General features: G+C 35.2%; 1 protein-coding gene and 2 long non-coding RNA genes across 4 annotated transcripts in view; 1 reads left to right on the top strand and 2 right to left on the bottom strand.

Annotated features, from left to right (window-relative positions):
- LOC127993981 (uncharacterized) overlaps position 1 on the top strand; it is a 1,652-nt gene extending 1,651 nt beyond the window's left edge. Inside the window, exon 3 of the long non-coding RNA XR_008166985.1 lies at position 1. This exon is cut by the window's left edge and continues 732 nt beyond it. This is a non-coding gene — a long non-coding RNA (uncharacterized LOC127993981).
- LOC127993965 (LIM/homeobox protein Lhx1-like) overlaps positions 1–8,849 on the bottom strand; it is a 16,016-nt gene extending 7,167 nt beyond the window's left edge. The window contains exon 1 of the mRNA XM_052591764.1: positions 8,680–8,849. Coding sequence (XP_052447724.1) covers positions 8,680–8,849 — 170 coding nt within the window. The remainder of the gene's footprint in view (positions 1–8,679) is intronic.
- LOC127993993 (uncharacterized) lies at positions 2,177–5,578 on the bottom strand. Of its 2 annotated transcripts, XR_008166996.1 has the most exons (7): positions 4,501–5,578; positions 4,292–4,375; positions 3,522–3,626; positions 3,339–3,435; positions 3,141–3,205; positions 2,826–3,038; positions 2,177–2,737 (listed from the first exon to the last, which is right to left on the bottom strand). It is a non-coding gene; the product is annotated as an uncharacterized LOC127993993 (long non-coding RNA). The 2 variants fall into 2 exon arrangements; XR_008167002.1 differs by lacking the exon at positions 3,522–3,626 and having other exon boundaries at positions 4,501–5,576.
- Positions 8,850–15,085: the final 6,236 nt, after the last annotated feature.

Raw genomic sequence — 15,085 nt, 5'->3', positions numbered from 1 at the left:
ATGAGTGATTGATGTCATGATGTTTGTTTGTTTGTTTTCTATTCCTATAGTTCAACTGGTGGATCTAAGAATGGCAAGTTTTTAGGGTCCATTTCCATGAAACGTAGATGTGATAAATTGTTTACCTTTAATACACTATAAATACATTGTAAATATTACAGAAGGAAATTTGAGTAGTAGAAAAATATTGTGTTTAAATAATCTTCAGATGTGTTTTTTTTTTAAGCAAATGAAACATTTTGACATTTATTTTTCACACAGTATATGCAAACTTTTGAGTTTAAGTACTGTACACTAATATTAGTGTAAACAATGTAGCCTATTCAATACAATGGGAATCATTATACCTTCGTTAAAACACAAAACAAAAAAACACCTTTAATCAACGTATTTCTTGCTGCATCAGGGTAACTGCAGCTTCTGTCCATTCACTACAGGAACCCGGAAGCTCCCGGCATAAATGACCATATATGTACAAGTTAGTGTGACGCCTCTGCTCAACTGGGTTGCCATTGGCTTTGACGTTCCCTTGGCTCTCGCAGAACTCGCTGTGATTGGACTATCTTTTAACCCAAATTATAAACCGCTTAATGTTGCAAAGTCCGTTTGACTGTAATTATTACGTCAGTAACACCTTCAGTTAACAATGCAGTGTTGCTATGTCGTGAGAAATTGCCTCTTTACCGAAATCGTAACCCTAACCCTAAGCACAACTCCAATAAACTCCAAATACCAGCGCTAATATTACTCGCGTTCAAACGATAGAATGGCAGAGGCTTATGGGTAATGTAGTTTAAAATGTTTAATAATTAAAAAAATGGGAAAATGCAATCTTGTTTAACAAAGGGTAATCTAAACATGTTCATTGTGTAAACATTAATGACATATTTAAGAGGCAGGCTGAAATTCGATATTTTACTAAGTGCACTTTTTTAAACACCTTTATACCACCTTTCCATATATGATTGAAAACTCTGTCCAACATTATTTAATTAGCATAGCATAAGGAGTTGTCCTGCCAATTTTTTATTTGACACTATAATCAGACTTTGATTTACAGCCATTTGAAATTTACATTTTTTTGCTCTTCTAGGGGACTCTACTGGGCCCTTGAAGATGGAAGGGCAGTAAAACATACACATACCTTTTCTCATCATGGACAACAGACTGTGCTGAGTCATAATTTTTAAGTTTTTCTTTTCAACAAATTGCCAATATGTAAGTTGTAAGTCATGTTTATCTTAGAATAAGAATAGAACCATAAAAATATACATCAGTGCCTATTTGGAATAGGCTCCAAATATTGAATTATATCAGGTGCAAGGATACAGTATTGAAAGTAAACAAAGACACCAATTTAAACAACCAATACATACTGTGACACTTCATTGTACTTTCACAGTGTCAATGTGTCATTCAGTAAGACAAGGTACAGAGAGTGTGTAGTTTATAGTGCAAAGCCATACAATTCATGCAATGCAAAGAATCATAATATTAAGAGCTAATTTGTGTCTCTGTGTAAAATACTCCTCATATTTGTCCTCCTCGGGTACTAAACATCAGTAATGTGAATGCTCATCTTGCTTATTATACAGTACTGGATTCATGTTGATCTTTCCCTTGTCCATCACCTTCAGTTGTACATGAAATTCCTGCAGCATTATAGTCCATGCAGTATCTTCTAATGCAGCTTTCAGCCTGCCTTTCATCTAACTGAATGTCATTAATGTAACCAAATGTTCATTTCTTAATTAAAACACATTTAACTATTGTTTACAAAATTAAATGGTGTATTTACCAAACACCATTCTTAATATAGAATATTCACCCTACTTTATTATCCAACACCATGTGCAGTACTTTACTGGAGGATACAACATAAAGACAACTAAAGTAGTGTATTAAGACAAATGATATACAATTTTTAACAATATTAAAAATGGGTTATGTTAAAACCATGTTTTTCTAATCAGATGAAACCATGCAAATGCATGCATGGTGAAATATCTTGAGCCCCAAAGAATCACATCAAGTTTTTAGAGCTCTCCTGCTTTTCTTCCTCTTCTTGCTTGTCCATGTCCTGGACATATCATAATCTTCCATGTCATACTTTTTTTTTTGCAGTTGTTATGCAGCACCCTACAGCACAACTGATGAACAAAAGACATGTAACTAATTTAAATCAAATATCTTTATTGTCACAATACAATGAACACAAGTATACAGGTGATGAAAGTCTTGGGTGCAGACTGCAGCGTGACAGTATGGATGACAAATGAATTAATTCATGAATATATATGAAATACAAATTCTGAATATATATATATATGCAACACACATATATAAGGGACTCAATTCAGGTAGATAACAATATATGTTAAAAATTATGCTATACAAAGAGCATGAATTGAAAACAATAATAATCACAATACACATACATCTCTGCAGTAAAGCACGGTATGAATTAGTGCAAACAGAATGTCAGGGTGCATAATAATATTGAGTCCAGTCAGCATAACTGATAAGAGTGCAGGGCATATGAGGTTGGTGGGGTGTGTATGGTTTTACTGGTATGAGTTCAGTTCAGTCTGATTGCCTGTGAAAGGAACTTGTCTCACTGTCTGCTGGTGTAGGTTCTGTGATAACGCATGCCTGATGGTAACAGTGAGAGCAATCCATGGCTCGGCTGGCTGGAGTCTCTGACGGTCCTCCTCACACTCCACCTGGTCTAGATGTCCTGGAGGGCCAAAACATGTATTTAGGTTATAGTAAATCAATAAACAATATATAGTATTTTTATTTATAATTGTTGCACTGGACTTAACATTGATTCTTGTTGGGGATATTGGCCAAAAGAATCCCACCACAACTAGCTCTCGTTGTTTAGCTGTGATGTTTACTTTTACAGGCCGTAACATCTGAGCTGTCGCAGTAGAGCGGTTTGTGAATGCAGTCTTCACAGAAGATAACTGATGGGTTCAGGTAGCAGTGATGCACTCGGTGGCCATTCAATTGATATCTTCATCAACTGGCTTCATCTTAATTCAAACAAACAGACAAAACAATAAGTCAGCAATAACAGCAATAACCATTCTAGAGTAATAGTGTTGGTGAATACAGTTGCAGGTGTCAGTACTCACCATATTCAGTCATTTCCTTCCCAAACACCAGAGATGATGCACAGCTTATTTGCTCATTTTAGGAGCTATAAAAAAGATGTATATGTGAAAAACTATAACTGCGGACTTGAAAAGTCTTTTGAGAGATCAACATCAATGTTGTACCACACATAACTGCATTGAATTCAGACATACAAATAGAAATGTGAAACTTTTCACCTTTCTGTCTTTTCTTTTGGGGCACAAGAAGTCCATGTTCATTCCTCATTTCTTTAGGACTGGTTTGACTGATTTTCTTTGCGTTTCTGGTCTTCAGCTGTAAAACAAGAAAATATTTATTGACCCTATGTTTAATCATTATTGTTGTTTAAAAATATAAATAAAGCAGATATCATTATATACTTCAAGCACAAGTTCCTTGGCAACTCTAGTAGGCTCCTGAGTTCATCTGTACACATCAGATTCAACGTCTGAGAAAATGCCATCATGCAAACTCTCAGTTTCTGCCTTACAACAGAGCATAAAAGAATGTGTGAGTGAGGGAGTACAGCATGAAGATTAAGTGAAAAAGGCAGAGAAAGGCAGAATTTTGTGTATAAATTTAACAGAATGAGGGGAACATTTAAGAGATTAAGAGAAACAGTATTGTCTGTTGGTGTGGATGCTAAAATACTTCTCATTATAGTTATTGGTCTTTGTGTGAACAACTTTAAGTGATCTGATTGCCCAAATTCATTGAAGATCTGATGTGTAGCACTTGAAAAGTTAAACTAGGATTTCCATTCTCTTGCTTCTAAGACAGATGTGTTCAGTAACATCACCATAGAAAGAAAGGCAGACTATGAGGTGTGGACAGATATCATGTACTGTTGAAACAGGAAGAGGCGGCACCAATTTGTAAAGATTAATAAAGAATACAATGGACTTCATTTAAACTTCATGATATAAACACTCTTACAATGGGCACAATCTGATGGGAGCTGTGGTGATGGCCAATAACAGCAGGAGTAAAAGTTGTAGAATTTTGTACAAGTAAGCTTGTGCAATATAATATGATTATTGGATGAATTATTACTACTACAACATGCTCTTTGTTGAGTGTTCTTCCTGATGGGCTAAGTGAACCAAAATTTAAGAAACATCAAATGCTGAGAAAAATGTATCTGACGTACCATTGGAAGTGTTTGCCTTTGCAGCTTTTGGTCTTCTTCATAAATGCACAAGATGGTCAAATTCAAATCTCATGACAGGCCTTCCTGAAATATAAACATGTTGAGACAGTGTGTTAAAATGATCTGTGACCAAAATATTTGATTAACACATAATATAAGGATGCGTTCATTAAAGCAAATCAGTTATAACTAAGAGTCTTCAACATTACCTGTGAGGGGTTGATCCTTTGAAGGACTTGTTCAGCCCCCTTGACAGCTTCTTCAATATCCGCATTGGGAGCGTGGAGTTGAAGTTCCCTGTTAATTCTAGCAGAGCGAGAGAGAGAGAGAGAGAGAGAGAGAGAGAGATTTGACAAGAGATGGCTTCTTTAAAGATCTGCTGGATTACAGGTTGTTGTGGAGTATGTAATCCGACGTAACTGCAAGACAGAAAAAACACTGAATTACAATTACATCACAAAAAGATATTAAAGGCATGGCAAACTTAGTGGTTACTGTGCTTTACAAATAGTGTAGAGTAAAAACAGTTACTGTGGTAAAATCCTGGTAAGTGTTGTGGTTATTGTGTGTTAGTAACTACAAATACCAGAGTAAAACTATGGTTACTATGGTAAACCCATAGTAAATGTTGTGGTTATTGTGTGTTAGTAACTACAAATACCAGAGTAAAACTATGGTTACTATGGTAAACCCATAGTAAATGTTGTGGTTATTGTGTGTTAGTAACTACAAATACCAGAGTAAAACTATGGTTACTATGGTAAACCCATAGTAAATGTTGTGGTTATTGTGTGTTAGTAACTACAAATACCAGAGTAAAACTATGGTTACTATGGTAAACCCATAGTAAATGTTGTGGTTATTGTGTGTTAGTAACTACAAATACCAGAGTAAAACTATGGTTACTATGGTAAACCCATAGTAAATGTTGTGGTTATTGTGTGTTAGTAACTACAAATACCAGAGTAAAACTATGGTTACTATGGTAAACCCATAGTAAATGTTGTGGTTATTGTGTGTTAGTAACTACAAATACCAGAGTAAAACTATGGTTACTATGGTAAACCCATAGTAAATGTCGTGGTTATTGTGTGTTAGTAAATACAAATACCAGAGTAAAACTATGGTTACTATGGTAAACCCATAGTAAATGTCGTGGTTATTGTGTGTTAGTAACTACAAATACCAGAGTAAAACTATGGTTACTATGGTAAACCCATAGTAAATGTTGTGGTTATTGTGTGTTAGTAAATACAAATACCAGAGTAAAAATATGGTTACTATGGTAAACCCATAGTAAATGTTGTGGTTATTGTGTGTTAGTAACTAGAAATACCAGAGTAAAACTATGGTTACTATGGTAAACCCATAGTAAATGTTGTGGTTATTGTGTGTTAGTAACTACAAATACCAGAGTAAAACTATGGTTACTATGGTAAACCCATAGTAAATGTCGTGGTTATTGTGTGTTAGTAACTACAAATACCAGAGTAAAAATATGGTTACTATGGTAAACCCATAGTAAATGTTGTGGTTATTGTGTGTTAGTAACTACAAATACCAGAGTAAAACTATGGTTACTATGGTAAACCCATAGTAAATGTTGTGGTTATTGTGTGTTAGTAAATACAAATACCAGAGTAAAACTATGGTTACTATGGTAAACCCATAGTAAATGTCGTGGTTATTGTGTGTTAGTAACTACAAATACCAGAGTAAAACTATGGTTACTATGGTAAACCCATAGTAAATGTTGTGGTTATTGTGTGTTAGTAACTACAAATACCAGAGTAAAAATATGGTTACTATGGTAAACCCATAGTAAATGTTGTGGTTATTGTGTGTTAGTAACTACAAATACCAGAGTAAAACTATGGTTACTATGGTAAACCCATAGTAAATGTCGTGGTTATTGTGTGTTAGTAACTACAAATACCAGAGTAAAAATATGGTTACTATGGTAAACCCATAGTAAATGTCGTGGTTATTGTGTGTTAGTAAATACAAATACCAGAGTAAAACTATGATTACTATGGTAAACCCATAGTAAATGTCGTGGTTATTGTGTGTTAGTAACTACAAATACCAGAGTAAAAATATGGTTACTATGGTAAACCCATAGTAAATGTTGTGGTTATTGTGTGTTAGTAACTAGAAATACCAGAGTAAAACTATGGTTACTATGGTAAACCCATAGTAAATGTTGTGGTTATTGTGTGTTAGTAACTACAAATACCAGAGTAAAACTATGGTTACTATGGTAAACCCATAGTAAATGTCGTGGTTATTGTGTGTTAGTAACTACAAATACCAGAGTAAAACTATGGTTACTATGGTAAACCCATAGTAAATGTCGTGGTTATGTGCGTTACAAAGTCCAGAGTAAAACTACGGTTACAGTAGGAGAAGCATGGTAAATATGCTGTAGTTACTGTGTGTGAATTGGCTACACATGACGTGGTCAAGCAAAAGTTAGGCTAGTCTTGTAAAAATATGCTAAATGTGTGGACTTTTTACACGATCACGATTATCACGCGATATTGGGTTGGGTGCTTTGTTGTGCTTGTATTAGTCATGTCTAAAAGCTGAAGACCCATATGTCAAATCATAAATTTATTTAAAACTGCAACAGGTCTATAAACAGTACAGGTTAGCTTAGGCTAATGACAATGGTAGGCTAGCTGAGCAGCCCACTGACCCATAATTGGAGCATAAACTGCCCTTTAAAAACACGGCCCTGTCTAACGTGATGCAGAAATACTGAAATAATTAAAACAATACGCTTAACCACGTGATATCATTACAAAAAGAAGAATAAAAAAATATATTTACCCTTGCTTACCTGTTTGAAGGTGTACGCGCATCAGGTGAACTGAACGAGCCTCGCTTGGTGACGTCACTGCCGCTGAAGATGATGCGTGTTATTTGGACGCATCTGCTCTCCACCGAAATTAATGGGAAGGATTGGCGTATCATATGCACGCAAAAATGGCATTTGGCGTATGCATTACACGCAAATAGAAAGTGTAAAGTCGTGTTATTTATACGCAGACTGATGAGAACGGGTTGCTTTATGCTGTATATAGACTACTGCTAAATGTATACACATGGGTACAACGGAATACATAATTATGGTTATTAGTTTATCAAATTGGCCTCTCTAACAGGTAAATAATAAAGACAGAGCAGCACAGTAATTGGCTATAAGGGAAAAGGGTAACACGCGACACTTAAATATTGCAAGAAAAAATTAACAACAAAACATGCAATGCAAAACAATCCGAGGCACAAAGTTGATAACACAAATAAGAGTAATCTGTTTAAAATAAAGATCGAAACAAATGTAATGATTCGTGCAGGGAATTCTGAGAACGATTTTTTTAACCATAAATTATAGAGGACTCTTTATTAATTACTTGAACAATATTTTGCTGTATATTGATATGTTAAATATAAAAAATACTATTTGTCATTTGCAAAATAGTTTATACATCTGAAACATTTTATAAACATGTTGTATAGACAAATTACACATAGTTATTTATATTATTATTATTTAAACAAATAACATACCTTGTAGTCTGTCAAAATTCTTACTTTTTATACTAGCATGCTTTCTGCTACCACAAAGATTCATGAACTACAGAATTATTCTCTTTAATTCTTTCAGCATAGAGTTGCTGATATGTTCGACCTTGCTTTGACAGAATGTATTAAGAGAATATCCTCTTCCAAACGTCACAAGCGACAATATACATAGTTTTGTCTCTGCGCGTGCATGTGAATGCAGTTCACTGAAACGCTTATCAAATGCGTGCTCACTAGATGTCCGTGGCTTGCCTCTCGAGCTCATTCATTATTCAAATCCACTTATCGCATCTTTGCTCGAGCTTTTGCAAACAAACGCGTGTGCTTCGCAAGATTGAGGGGAGGCAGGGCACACATCCGTCAGGTGCTGCTGTAGCCTACATCTCCTCCTCTGCCTGACTGACACTCATACCTTGTAAACAAAGAGAACTGTTCGAGTCTGTCCCGTAACAGGTTAGTATTCGGGAGGTTTTAAATGTAATGCGCACCATATCGAATTTTATTTTATTTTAATGCGTATTTATTAGCTATGCTGTTTTTTATGTATGATATAAGCTAGGGTTTACATTTTAATATAGCCTATAGCGTATATATATATATATATATATATATATATATATATATATATATATATATATATATATATATATATATATATATATATATATATATATATATTATTTTTATGAGAAAAAAAAACAAATCTAGTTAAAGACTTTTCAATAGCCTACTGAATGATCATTAGCCGCATTCCAAGATCCGAAATGTACTTTGATGCTTTCTTCGATTAAAATGCTCACCTGAAAAAGTCCTTTTTGCAGTATAGTCGTCCTTCTCTTGAAAAGCATCTATCAGTTAAATTGCATTTACAGTCACAACATTGCACGCATTTAGCATGCCAGGCTCTATCCAAGACGCTGAGCAGAAATCTGTCCTGAATAGGCCGCTCGCATCCCGCACAGTGGACCATTTTTTGTGACTCCAGTCACTAGGTTTTGCTTGTCCTTAGTGAGTGGCAAAAAATCTGCTTGCCAAACGTTAGAGAACACTACGTGGTCCTTGATCCAAGTAAAAAAAAAAAGTATGGCATGCATATAATATAATACAGCATCCCAAGATTTGCCTAAAGATACAGCACAGAATCGGACAAGTGTCAGCTCCTCTTTAGACGATTAAACATAAGTTGATGCTTTATCATTAAGATGAATCAGAACTTTAGCTGAAGTGTTAGTTCAATCTCACATGGGATGAATGGTTACTTATTCTCTGTTTAAATCGATCCAGCGCGCGGAATCTTCAGTGCTCCCAACGCTTGAACAGAAACAATGACTTTCCTAAAGGCGTTTCATTCGTTGTACAAGAAGGTCAAATCAAAACATGCCACATAATATCCCTGATCATTTGTGTGTAATTTCCAGTTGCATCTCGCTCTGCTTCAGTCGCTGGCCTGGGTTTGGATGCTGCCAAGAGACCTTATTCCCTGCGATGTGACGTCATTCTGGAACAGAACCAATCAGATCACAGTAATTTAGGTGAAAACACTTTCCCCTTTAATGTCTGCGGTCTACAGTCCATTTGGACTTTGTTTTCAAAACAAACCTGAATTTTAATGTAGTGGAGGAAAACGTAGGCTATTTGACTTTATTGCTAAAAGATTATATAATAATAATAATAATAATAATAATAATAATAATAATAATAATAATAATAATAATAATAATAATAATACAGGCTATTTGTTAGATGTTTTTATATTTACTACAAAATAATAATAAAATAATTCATTAATACTAATAAATAAACCATGCTTTTAAATTGCTGTTATATTGGAAGGCAAAATGATTCTATCAGATATAGGCCTATTTATATATCATATGCTGTTAAACATTTTATACTACTCTGCAATTTTGTTTTGTCAGCTACTTCCAGTGCTAAATTCTATATGTCATTAATCGAGGCTGTTTGATATATTTTAGTTAAACGGGTGTGTGAGTTCATCCATAGTGATCCAGAAACTATGCACAATAAAAATAAAAAATAAAAAAGAGGGAAAAGAAGGACACGGCAGTTTCCAGCTCAGATTAATGTTCCTCTGCGATTGTTCTTCAGTACGGGTGAGAGGCCAAGGATCACTAATGATTATAATAGAAAGTCTCCGGCTTCTGGGAGATATTATCAGCGCGCGGGAGCCATCAGAGGAGCTGCAGCGAGAGATAGCCTATAACAGACAGCGGACGAGCTTCATGCCTGGATGCTATAGATATCATTAGCCGTGGGATCTGATCCTCAACAAAGCAATAAGAAAATGTCTTCTTACGACATTACTGTTTTATCAAAGCATATGTGCGTGGTTTACGAAATAGCTGATCTAATAGAAAAAGTTTAAAAAACATATTCATTCATGTCAACGTCTAAATCTGTCAAAACACTACCTTCCATAAAAATGAAGGTTCCAAATGGGGCTTGCTCTTTTCTAATGTTCTTGGAAAACCAGAAATGTCTTGGTCCTGTAAAGAGCCCAGTGGAACTTAATGTTCCCTCTCTTAATGGATTATATGCTATTTAGAAATCATCAGTTTAGGGTTTCTTTGATTTGAAATTATGTACATCGTTTGTGCTGAATATATATATATATATATATATTCATTCACACAGACACTAAATACCATCATGGTGAGACTCATTAAACTGAAATATGCAATAAACATTAATTTAACAACATTATATGTAACATACAACCCTAATAAACATAACAGATTAGAAAAAAATAATAAGAAACCGTTATTTCAAAGAAAAAACATCAAATTCAAACCAAATTTGAAATGCAACTCAGAGAATTCTGGAAACCTAAGTTTATGGTTTTTCTCTGTAAAGTTTACAGGAAATTACCATTAACCATTTAACAGGTTTGTACTGTAGCATTTTCACAGTTTTTACCATTAAAAGTTTTTACCGGTAAAGTCATTTTTACAGTGTATATAGTGTAAAGAAAATATACCAATCCAAAGAACATTGTTTCACTCATTTTGTGTAATGGAAAGGTTCCATGGATGTTACAGGTTCCCTCATGGAACCATAGATGCAAATATATAGATAAACAACTTAATTAATTCATGAATTTAAAAAAAAAAGGAAATGAGACAATAAATGCATTATTTGATAAACCACATGAATTGCATAAATATAACCATTAGAAATCTTTATTATTATTTAATAAAACTATTTTGAGAGTACTGCAGGAGATCAATGTCCTGTAAAAGGTCGGTTTCACTTTTTATTGCACAAGCCAAATGGAAAGCTACACAGAGCCACTTAAGTACAGCTTTTATTTTATAGCCTCTAAAGGTGAAAGAGGACCAGACTTTATTCTCACCGGGAAAGTGATATCTCACCAGTGACTGACCTGCACTTTTATGCCTGAATAGATGCCAAGCAGATGAAAAATATAGTCAATATAGAATTGTGGTCTACCTGTGCAATCAACTTGAAAGAATACAACTGATAGTAAAGCTTAATGTCTTTAGTGCTTGAATGGGTACATGGTGAGTTACAGGGTCACCCTCAAAATGCTTCCACATCTTGTTTATTTGCCATTTCTTCAGTTTGATGTGAATGATTTGCATGAGTCAGATTTATTTACATCCTGCATAAATGATATTTTTTGAGTCCTTTAGTCTGGTCTGCGGAGACCTTTGTAGTGAACCCTACCCCTCTGTATTCAGCTCCCACTGTTTGTTTTGGATTCCACTTCATCTCATTAGCAAGTGTTAATTACTGCTAATTGAGTTCAACAAGATGAATGATTCACGTAATTTGCCGAAAAACATAATTGATTATGATTTGGCAAATGAAACCACTTAGCACAGATTTAACCAAATACAGGTGGTTGTGAATGAATGTGTTTTCTGACTGTGTGCATTTGTACTCTTTATCTGTTCTGGGGGAACATAAATATGTTGAATCTTAAGCCCATTTCTCATTTCAGAACTAAACATTATGAATTGGTTCATTTCCAAAGCTGTTATGAAGGGATGTCTACATACTTGTTCATTTAGTGTAGTTCTAACAGTGAGACTGTAGAATGTGCTCAGTGGGATGGAGGGAGATCCCCATGGCAATCATTTATCAAGAGGGAGCTTGAGGTCAGAGCAGTTTGGGTGTAGAGGAGAGCAGGTTTACTTTGTGTTATTTATGCAAATTGTCCCTCTGTAGATGTCATTGAACTGGAGCTGGGTGGGGCTTATGTCTGTATGATATGTCACAAATTATGCAATTAGATTTGTTTCAGTCCTGGATGCTCATAGGTCAGTTGTGCTAAAATACAGAAGTAGTTCACCAGTTACTGTGCGTGTTTGTTGTAAACTGTTTTAAGTTCAGGGTTCATTCATACTTTTTCTTAAAAAAAAAAATAATTAGTATTCACACAAAACAAATACTAATTTAGATAGTCTAGATATTCTTGGAGATGTGGTGTCCTTAATGTTTTTCAATCTTGCAATGCAGAACATGCAAAACTGATTTGTGTCTAACAATGGTCTAGACTATGAATATGTTCATAATATAGCATAGTCTTTAGTAATTTATTGAAAATTAACAAGAATGTTGAAGAAATGATATGTGCTAATGCTATTTCCAAGTTTATTAAAAACACAACCCATTTCATTTATATACTATCATAGTTTTTGTTAATATTTAGAATATGAATTTTATTTTAGTATTTCTGTTTTCAATTAAACTTTAGTTAAAGTGTAATTTCATTTTGTCATTTTTATTCTTTATTCTGATTACGAATCTCTCTCTCTCTCTCTCTCTCTCTCTCTCTCTCTCTCTCTCTCTCTCTCTCTCTCTCTCTATATATATATATATATAAGTTTTTAATAATTAATTTCAGTTAACAATTATATATATATATATATACAGGCAGCGGCTAGTGAGGCTGGGAAAATACACATCCAGCACCCGTACAATCAGCACCGGAGCTCCCCAGGGCTGTGTTCTCTCCCCACTGCTCTTCTCCCTGTACACTAATGATTGCACGTCTAAGGACCCCTCTGTCAAGCTCCTAAAGTTTGCAGATGACACCACACTCATTGGCCTCATTCAGGACGGTGACGAGTCTGCTTACAGACAGGAGGTTAAAGAGCTGGCTGTCTGGTGCACTCTCAACAACCTGGAGCTGAACACACTCAAAACAGTGGAGATTATCGTGGACTTCAGGAGAAACCCCCCTGCACTCCCCCCACTCACCATCATGACCACTAGATTCTACAAGAGTATGTGTTTCAGATGCATGATGAAACTACACAGTGAGTCCTGATTCCTGACAGATGGCTTTGAAGAGTTTGTCATGCTTTTCTGTCTAAACTCTGATGTAAACTACTTCGCTTACCTTGGCTGACATGCTAGACGCAAAGGTATGAATATCAACAATAGTGTATGATTGCACTCTAATCCTTATTGGCTCTCATTCAGCCAGCCAATTGATATCATGGATTTGTCTCACTCAGTGATGTCCATCACTGGCATCGGGCCGGCCCACACCGGTGACATTTCCTGTAAGTCAAACGATATTCAATCAGAAGTGCTAGAAGAACTAAAACCCAAAGGAATCCATTCAAATATATTGATTTGAAAGTTAAATTTAATGTGAAAATTTGTAATTTGTTTGAAAACAGAAAGCAGTTAAAATTTACGCACGGTGACGAATGTCTGTTTTGCTTGCTTAATTTGACAGGCATGAACTTGCACATTTTGAATTTACAGTCTCAAAGCAGAGAAAGCTGGTGAACTCTATTCCTGGCTGTACAGAGGAAGAGACAGTCTCAGCAGCTCTCTTTTGCCGTGAGCCCAGAGGGGGTGAGACAGTGGTCTTCTGGCAGTGAGAGGACCCTGGGGACTCAGTGCCCGGAGCCTGCTGATGATGGAGATTGATGCAGGGAGAGCCGCAGACACCCCTGATGTTCAGCAAAATTAAAAGGCTATTTTGTCAAGTTAAAGAACAGAATGGAGCAAGCCCTCAGGGACAAGAACTGTTGCATGCCTTTTACTCTCTCTCTCTCTCTCACACACATACAAACTCATAAATAAAAACAGAGACAAAATGAACAGACAAGGGAAATTTTGTTGAAAGAATTTATTTACATTTTCTGGAGGAAATGTGGCTTTTTTGTGTGTGTGTTGTAGGTGCTTGCTAGGTGATTAAATAATGGCCCGCATTAAATACCTTTAAATCTATATGATACTATGTTCCAAAAATGGCTTTTATTTTTCAATAGGACATTATTGCCTCTTTAACTGCTCGCCAGACATAAACACTTTAAAAAAGTAAAAGCAAAAAATATATATAGATATATTTTAAAGGAAGCAATTGATATGAGTAATAGTGATACCCATAGTTAAACAATATTAAAATATAGACAGGATGGATTGCATATAAACATATGTCAGAAGTGTATTTTCATTGTACGATATTTATCTAAAATAAAATTTGGTGCCTTGTTTCCATGGAAGGGTTTGTTTGTGAAATTCTGCATCTTCTTTCCCTTCAAAGCCGATTCAAAGTCAATTTCTTCTACTTATTTGAACATAATTTGCAGATCATTTATCCACAATTTGAATTTAATTGACCAGGTGACCTGAGGATGCACCCCAGCCCTGGAGGACAGCCCTGACTGCGAGCAGTTGGCACAGAGAAGGACACATAGACAGACTGTGATGAGGAGGGGCTAGACACACACACACACACACAGGTCATGCTTGTGTCAAGTAAGGGAGTAAAGACTGTCTGAGTTGTTTACCCTTATGCTTTGTGCAAATCTGGCCAGTTATTGTGTTCTGTGTGTGAATGTGTGATGGGGTGTTGAGAGGTGTCCCAAAAGGTTGAGATTTGCAAATATCATCTAAACATTCACACACTGTTTGGTACAGTTTTTCACAGAGCAGTGGCAGCTTGTTCAGTACTTATCAGTCATACTGACTTGTTGTAAAGTCATACCTTAATAAATGAGAGTAAATAAATGTTTTAATTATTTATTTTATAATGCAAATACATATATACATTTTTAATTGTTGCTTAAGTCTGAATACACTGCAAAATGTTATGTTCATGTTCATGCTAAATTCAGTGTATTGCTTGCCGTTTCTTTGTAATTTAGGTTAAAAAAAAGTGTAGAAATCATTTTCACTCAGAAATTGCTCGTACATTTC

The sequence above is a fragment of the Carassius gibelio genome, chromosome A5 (assembly GCF_023724105.1).
Source record: "Carassius gibelio isolate Cgi1373 ecotype wild population from Czech Republic chromosome A5, carGib1.2-hapl.c, whole genome shotgun sequence".
In the NCBI taxonomy this organism is placed as follows: domain Eukaryota; kingdom Metazoa; phylum Chordata; class Actinopteri; order Cypriniformes; family Cyprinidae; genus Carassius; species Carassius gibelio.
The sequence above is the reverse complement of the archived record's forward strand: the minus strand, read 5'-3'. Positions and strand labels throughout refer to the sequence as shown.